The sequence below is a fragment of the Lotus japonicus genome, chromosome 4 (genome assembly GCF_012489685.1).
Source record: "Lotus japonicus ecotype B-129 chromosome 4, LjGifu_v1.2".
Taxonomy (NCBI): Eukaryota; Viridiplantae; Streptophyta; class Magnoliopsida; order Fabales; family Fabaceae; genus Lotus; species Lotus japonicus.
Genome location: NC_080044.1, coordinates 81733044 through 81741577, shown reverse-complemented (window position 1 = coordinate 81741577; position 8534 = coordinate 81733044). Strand labels below are relative to the sequence as shown.

Here is an 8534-nt window from a genome sequence, read left to right as displayed (position 1 = left end):
CATCATCCCTTTTTTTTTTATGTTAACACAACCGGGCCTCAAGCAAGGGTCCAACCCGCCTCGCTATCAGGTATTAAGCCTGTCAAAAAGTATGCCCAATTGGACTTACTCTAACTGAGTGTATATTTGGGCTCTAGTTGAGATAAAATATGTGAGTATTTTTTAATTTCAGAATTTATTTTTTGGGTAGAGATTTTAGAATTACTTGACACAACTTTTCATGCCCAAAACAATAATAAAGACACATTTTCTATTTTTAAACAACTTAGTAGTACTAACATTTCATTGAAATCTCATTTGCCTTTTTGTTTCTACAATGTACATTATATCATATTCATCAAATTTTTCAATTTTTCTTTCATACCAAATTTAGGTCAAAACACCTCCAATGAACTGCCTTCAAAACATTCTTCATAAACATAACCATCATTAAAGTATGTTTGATACTGACATCAATCAGTCATTAATTAATTACAATTGGTTCATTAAATCAAGAAATAAATATCATATTAAACAAAACCTATGGTGAAATAAGTAAAAGAGCTTTTCTCTCTCTCTCTGGTTCTGTAACCTGTTTCTCCGGACAAAATCAACACTGTCCTTGCCACCCTGTTCCTCCAATCGAGAAACAGGGAAACAGAGACAAGACCCGTTACTGTTCTCACTTCTCAGCATTGGAACGTTAGGTAAAAAGCTGAAGTGACAACCCTCTCCAGAAGCTTCACTTCACTCTCTGCTCATTCAATTCTTCAACCACTGAAGTCTGAAGTCTGAAGTCTGAAGTCTGAAGTGAACTGACTTAGGTTTCCAGACTGGGAACACAGCAGCAATGGCAACTGGTTTCACACTCATCTTCGCGACTTCACTCTTCCTCATGCTTCTTCTGGGTTCGTGCTTAATCTTCTAATTCCTTCTTCATTGTACATGCATATGCATCTTGTAACTTCATCTGTCACTTTTGTTTTGTTCTGGGAGGGACCCATTTTTCTGAGCTGTTGTTTTCTTACTTAGATCACCATTTCCTCTAACCCCACCTCTTTTTTTTCCTTTGTTTTCTCTGATTTTAGCTTCAAGTTTCTAACTTTGATTCAATCAATGTCGGTGCTCCTTTTTCCCCCTTTTTTGATTACATGTAATTCAAAAATAAAACTTGATAATTCAGTGATCCTTTCATCTGTAGAGAATTCCTGTTTGGTCTGATATTTATGTGTGCAATTAATGGAAGAACTTCATGTTTTATAAAGCATTGTACTTGATTGAGGTTCTGTATGTAAACAAACTGAGGAGGATTGGAGGATGAAGTGCTATTTCTTTGAAGAATTTCATGTTTCAAATTAAAGTAGTGTGATTCCTTGAATTGGCTTGTGGCTCTTTTTCAATTTTGTCATACAGCTCATTTGTAAAGATCTCTCACTACCTACTTGAAAGTTTGATTAGTGTGATGGTGATTGAAATTTTTTAAGAATTGATTGTTTTGACTTGTAGATAGAATTAGTAGAATTGATACTGTATTGCATGTTTGGATGAGAATCAATTTTGAAACCTAGAAGCTACTCACAGAAATGTCTGCTCAAAATTGGTTCTCAGAATCAATTGTATAAGAGTTTCCAAACATGCACTTAGCATTTTCCGTCCCTCATTATCCTTTTCCACACACACAGACACAGTGATTCAGTTCTCTTTTTTGTAATTCTTACTCTCATTTAATCTATTGATATTATGAATCAGATTGTTGTTCTGGGAGTTTTATTGGTGTCTGCTATGGAAGAAGTGCTGATGACCTCCCTACACCGGACAAGGTGGCACAGTTAGTTCAACTTCATAAAATCAAATATGTCAGGATTTATGATTCTAATACACAGGTCCTGAAGGCATTTGCAAACACTGGAATTGAACTTATGATTGGGGTTCCAAATTCAGATTTAGTGTCATTCTCCCAGTTCCAATCTAATGCGGATAGTTGGCTGAAAAACAGCGTCCTTCCATACTATCCGGCCACAAAGATCACATACATTACGGTTGGTGCTGAAGTTACAGAAAGTACCAATAATGCCTCTGCATTTGTAGTACCTGCCATGAACAATGTACATACAGCACTTAGGAAACTTGGGCTGCACAAAAAGATCAAAGTTTCAAGCACTCTTTCCCTTGGGGTTATGTCCCGATCATTCCCTCCTTCTGCTGGTGCTTTCAATAGTAGTCATGCACATTTCCTGAAGCCAATGCTAGAATTTCTTGCAGAAAATCAGTCACCTTTTATGATTGATATCTATCCTTATTATGCATACCGAGATTCCCCAAATAAAGTGCCTCTAGATTATGCCCTGTTTGACGCATCCTCTGAAGTTATTGATCCAAACACTGGTCTGCTGTACTCGAACATGTTTGATGCCCAGATTGATGCTATTTACTTTGCACTGATGGCTCTAAATTTCAGAACAATTAAGATCATGGTCACTGAAACGGGTTGGCCTTCCAAAGGGTCGCCTAAGGAGAAGGCTGCTACTCCTGACAATGCACAAACTTATAACACTAATCTGATAAGGCATGTTATCAACAACACCGGTACTCCTGCAAAGCCTGGGGAGGAGCTTGATGTTTACATTTTCTCATTGTTCAATGAAAATAGAAAGCCTGGTATGGAATCTGAGAGGAATTGGGGATTATTTTACCCGGATCAGACAAGTGTGTACAATCTAGATTTCACTGGACGAGGTGCTGTTGATCTGACTACAAAAGCAAATGTAACAAGGTCAAATAAAACAACATGGTGCATTGCTTCAAGTAAAGCGTCACAAATTGATTTGCAAAATGCCATAGATTGGGCCTGTGGTCCTGGCAATGTGGACTGTACTGCTATCCAGCCTAGCCAGCCTTGTTTTGAGCCAGACAACCTAGCTTCACATGCATCTTATGCTTTTAATAGTTACTACCAGCAGAATGGGGCATCTGATGTTGCCTGTAGTTTCGGTGGTACAGGTGTAAAAGTCGACAAGGATCCAAGTATGTTCTTTGCAGTCCATCACTCACCAATTCTGCTTTTCTTTTTCCATTATTTTATCATGTGCCATTTTTAACTATTGCATACACATAGCTCGTAAAAAACAAAATTATTTTTTGTAGAAGAAAGTGTTAAGAGTTTGTAGGAAGTTGTAGCAAATGGAAGTATGTGGTGGGGAACGGATGAGCCCATAAGAATCTTCACCCAATATCCTAAGATATTTAGTATATGGATCTGTTCTCTTATATGGAATGTGAGACTTCAAACTCACACTTGAATTCCCAAAGTCCTTTCCCTTAAAGTGTAAGCCCAATTAATATGCTCTTGAGGCCTAAGTCTCTTCGAGTATAAACAGGTCAACAAGGTTCTCTCACAAAGAGCCAAATACTTCACAATAAAGGTTTCACAAACATGGCTGAGGCCAAAGTCCACACACTAACTACCACCTCCAAATACTTTGCAACTGAACTAGGAAGTGGGGGAGACCAAAAGCAAGGACCTGTGATAATGGGCCAAGCAATAGACCAAAGCCATTGAGTGTATGAGTTTTTATCTAAGTCTTAGACCTTTCCTAACCAATGTAGGACTTCTCAAACTTACATTTGAGTTCCTAGCATGTTGTCTTATGATATTATCTATTGAGTTGGCTGTTGTAATAACTGTTGTTGATTTATCAATGTTGGTGATAATATTTCATTAAATTGTCTATCTGTCATCTTGACCTTCTTGTCTGATCTTGCCCAAAGCATTGCTTTTTTTTTTTGTGTCACTGAAACACTAGTTGTTTTCAACTCTGCAGGCTATGACAAGTGCATCTACATGAGAGCTGGGTAAGTTCAATATAGGTCATGCAATTTTGTCTGTCCTTTTATTTTGGAGGAGTTTAAATTGTTTTAAATAATTACTCCTTGCTATCAAGACCTATCATGACATCTGGGTTTCTTCCATTCTGTTTTTGCAGCAATAATAAAACTGTGGGAAGCAATACAACAGCAATGACTTCAACTTCATCCTCCTCACAAACAGAAAATTCTTCGTCAATTTCCATTTTTCTTCTTGTAACTTGTCTCTTCAATCTATTGAATATTCATCGATCCTGACAAGCCTGATTGTTGAAAATGCAACATGATTTTTTCCATGTTTAGATGTATGGTGCATTTGACATGCAGGGGAAATTTTCTGATTATGTCATGCATCATGAAAGTGTAAACTCCTTTGCTGTTATAGAGTAAAAATTACTAACTGCATTGGAGGCAATGGTAGGCCAAAACTCTCCTTGCTACTAGTATTGTGTGTCAATGTGTCTAAACAGGTCCAGTGCTTAGCTTCACCACGTAGTTCTTAACAAAATGATACTGATGGCACTACAACAAATTGAAGTCAACCAACAATCTGTTGCATTAGTAGGTTTTTTTATGCATGGTGAACTGAATTCCAAACATCCAAACGAATGCTTCTAACCTAATTGGAGTACCACCACCCATTTTTAGTATAGACAAAAGAGAATAATGAGATATGTTTCCTCAGGGAGTTTGCGTGCACTTCTGCAAAGACGAAATTGTTATTTTTGTAAGCTCACTAGGTCATAAAGGTATTCTTCAATCTTTGTTTGTTTTGTGAACTATGAAACATGAATCTTGCAAGAACTCTGAAAATCAATATTTCCAGCGTTTTTAGTATGCAAGTTTCCTAGCAGCCACAACCCCTTGTACAACACCGCTTTCTTTCTCTGAGATGGTTTTCCCACCCACACCATGTGGATTTTCCTCCATTTGTCGCGAGGGTTCTGCCATCTTCTAGGAAAATTTCCTCCTTCTCCATGCTCATCTCCTCTTTTGACATCCGTCGTTTCTTCTCCCCCTCTGCCATCTCCCTCGTTTACCTTCCGGCTGTTCTGCAAATTGTTTTATTTTATATCTACTGATACTGATGTTCAAAATAGATGAAACCAAATGTCAAGGTGAAGGTAGCAGCTAGTGATTCAATTTCAAAAAAAAAAAAAAGCTAGTGATTCATATCATTTGAAGATTATGTTGTATCATTGCGTAGTATAGCTCAGATATGGAAAATTATAAATTGTGTGCTGATTTGAAACATTGGATCAATTGTTCCTGCTTTAATTTATTAATTAGCAAAATTTTGTTTTGATTGAAGAACAACAGCTGGCTCAGATTTGGGAAAATATCAAGTTGGGCTTTCAAATCGCTTTCTTCTTCACAAAACAGACCACGCAATCCTCAATGTTGTTCCGGACAAAAAAAAGAAAGAAAAAAAAAACCTATTTCCACGTCCACCCAAAATGAGAGTGGAATAAGACAGAGAGAAAAAAAAATATAGATATCATAAGAAATGTAATAAGAAAAGAAGAGAAAAATATTAAATAAAAAGAAAATAAAATGAAAAGAAAAAGAGGAGCTCTAAAAACACACTTCCTATAATTTCTTCAAGAAAATAGGTGTAAATATATCCAAATTCATGTTTTCTTTTTAAAGTAAGTTCATGTTGCCTTACCAAGTTATGGAGTATGGAACAAGTTTGGTTCAAGATATCAGGAAACGATATTACTATCTTCTAGAACTAAAGATAAAAATGATTCCAACAACATAATTGAGATCACTTAATACCATTGAAAACCGAAAGAAGATACTAATTTGCATCATGGAAAAAGAAAGAAATTGGGATATGGAGTGTAAATAAATAATTGAAATATGAAGGCTTTCAGCCAGACAGACAAGAAGAATCAGCAAAGATTTTATAAATATGGCAGACCATTATACCAAATCATTAAAATTTAAACCCACTTTAATGTATACAGGTACCCCACTAAAAAAAAGTACAACGACAGAGATTATAGTCATCATTTCTCAAGCACCAAACACGTCTTCGCCACACCTAAGTAGTAGATCCCATGACTTTCGATACTCAATAATAATATTATTACACTGCAATCAAGCATTCACATTCGAGGTCGACACAAAAACTTGTACAGAAGCCAATTGAAATATGCACGATCATAACAAGACATATGAAGAGGATTTAGAGACCCTGTTCGACCAGATAATCACCAAGCCTTTCAACTACCATGTTGCACTGGCCCGGGGTCATTGGTTCATCATAAATACCGATCACCAAGGCCTGATTGGTCTTCTTAACGGTAACACCACCAGGACCCTGAATAATAATGGAGGAAAAGGCTGATGTTACTACGATAATAATGGCAAAATAAGCAAGAAAATATCTGCACAAAATATTGGGCAAGAAACAAAACCGATACATGTCCATGTTTCACCATTGAATCAAAATTTTTGAAGGAGTCATTAAGAGTAAAATTGAATGCAGCGCTTTCTACCAGCTAATCCCAGCACACAGTATTTAATTGTTGAGAGGAAGCAGGCAATAATTTCTCCACACAAAGGTTAATGATTAAGGGCGCGTTTGGGTAAACGCTTATTGCAATAAGCGCTTATCGCGTAAGCGCTTATTTATAAGGTAATTTGATAAACTTATTGAAATAAGCTAAAAATAGACTATGGATAAGCATAAAAACTCAAAACAGCTTATAGGCATACCATAAGCTATTTACATAGCTCTCCGAAACACTTCCATATATGTTTACGCAATAAGATAAGCTCAAATATGTATTTCCAAACTGGAGAGTGCATAAGTTTTCCATCAAATGGATTCTAAATATGGGTGAAGGTTTAAATTTGGCTCATAATATCATATGCTTGTGCATATGATTGCATAACTTGTTTGGTTTAAACCACACGTAATGGAGAGCCCGTTAGAGCCGGGCATGACTTCTAAGGGCGACAAATCTAGACCTTGGCTTAAGCTAGAACAACCTCTTGTGTTAGTTGATCTACGCGCTTGGTTGTATATGGTTGCATAACTAAATCACCCCCTCAGACCTCACCAAAAAGAAAAACAAAAATAAAAACAAAAAAATTCTTATTGGATTGTGGCATTGGCTATTCTTAGAGGAGCCAAATCTGTAGCAATCACAATGATATAGTTGCAACTCGCAACTCATTTTACAATTTGGTTTTCAATTTTGATTAGATTGAAAATGGTAATAAATGTATATATCTTCACAGATCAGAAATGGTATGAACATTATCACATAGCATATGAAATCAAAACTCAAGCAAAGATCATAAACAGTCCTTACCTTCTTCCCTCTGATGACAGCTCCAGGCTCACCTTGGATCACCATATACTTGGTTCCACCGATATATAACCCAGTTGGAGCAAGCGTTCCAGGCTCAGCAAAATCATTCATGATACCAGTAATTTCCTCAGGCTTGAACTAAATAAACATCAAAACATTACCAATAAGAATGGATCAACCAAAATTCAAAACAGATCTGGTAACATCATACTTCAGAAAAGCATCTCATATATGCTAGAATGCAGAGAAATTGGGGATAATCAGTTGAAGTCGTTTTCTCTGCTCAAATTGGATTTCTTATCTTCTTGCATGGTGCTCCTCCTTCGATCTCCGTAACAGAACTAGTAACTGTAAGCTTAATTTACAACAGCTATATACAGAGATCGGCGAATCTAGAAACTTCCAAATGATTATCCCTAAATTCCCTAAACAATTGAACTACTGAACGAGAAACGAAACCGATCCGATGAAGTGAGATTGAGTGAAGATGCAGAGAAGGAAGTGAAAATGGAAACCTGAGGGAAATTGGTGCTCTGAGCCCAAACGCTGCCGTCTTGGCCGAGGATAGCAGCGGAAGTGAGGTGATTACCCTCGATGTCGCAGAGGAGGTGGTCATCGACGTATGCTTGCCACGACATGGTGGTGATGGAGGAGATTGAGGTTTTTCTCGGGAAAGTGAGGATTTTCTCGGGAAAATCAGGGAGTGTTTGGCAGCTGAGAAAATGGAGATGAGAGTATACTAGTCCTTGCTTCTGCGTTGATACCACGGAGATATAAAAGATGCTGTCGACGAACCGAAATTACCGGAATGTCCTTTCATTACCCTATTTTCGCTGTTTTAAGCTGGCAGATAATAATGGGAAAAAGGGAAAATTAAAATATTATTATTATTATTAATTGTTTAACCGTTTCAAAGGAAAAAGAAAAAAAGTTGTCATTTTCTTTTTCTTGAAGGTTCACCGTCAACTTTTTCTTTTTTTTCTTTCCCTTTCAAAAATCGTCATTCTATTATCTGCTATATATCATTAACATTATCCATTTAATTACTCAAAGTCTAAGGCGTAAACACATGATCACCGATACAAAATATTCATACGTTTGATTTTCATGTCGATTTGATTTTAATTCAAACTTTAAGGGTTATGATTATTTTGACGGTGTTTGACTTCAAATGGAAAATTAACGAATGAAAACAAATAAAAAACATCACAAATTAAAATCAATTATTTTTTAATATAATTACTTACTTATAAGTATTAGCAACTATTCTTTTATATATATATATATATATGAGTGATTAGTTAGTCATAAAAAAAGAGTGATTAGTTATGAATTTTATTATGTATACATGTGAGATGAGTT

At 36.3% G+C, this 8534-nt stretch overlaps 2 protein-coding genes across 2 annotated transcripts; one reads left to right on the top strand and one right to left on the bottom strand.

Annotated features, from left to right (window-relative positions):
• Positions 1-514: 514 nt before the first annotated feature.
• On the top strand, positions 515-4258 carry LOC130714227 (glucan endo-1,3-beta-glucosidase 13-like). Its single transcript, XM_057564124.1, has 4 exons — positions 515-887; positions 1729-3003; positions 3801-3831; positions 3963-4258. Exons 1-4 carry the CDS (start codon positions 830-832, stop codon positions 4099-4101), a joined length of 1503 nt encoding a protein of 500 aa, XP_057420107.1. The 5' UTR covers positions 515-829; the 3' UTR covers positions 4102-4258.
• Positions 4259-5730: 1472 nt separating this feature from the next.
• Positions 5731-7935, bottom strand: LOC130711886 (profilin-1-like). Its single transcript, XM_057561659.1, has 3 exons — positions 7688-7935; positions 7173-7310; positions 5731-6172 (listed from the first exon to the last, which is right to left on the bottom strand). Exons 1-3 carry the CDS (start codon positions 7808-7810, stop codon positions 6038-6040), a joined length of 396 nt encoding a protein of 131 aa, XP_057417642.1. The 5' UTR covers positions 7811-7935; the 3' UTR covers positions 5731-6037.
• Positions 7936-8534: the final 599 nt, after the last annotated feature.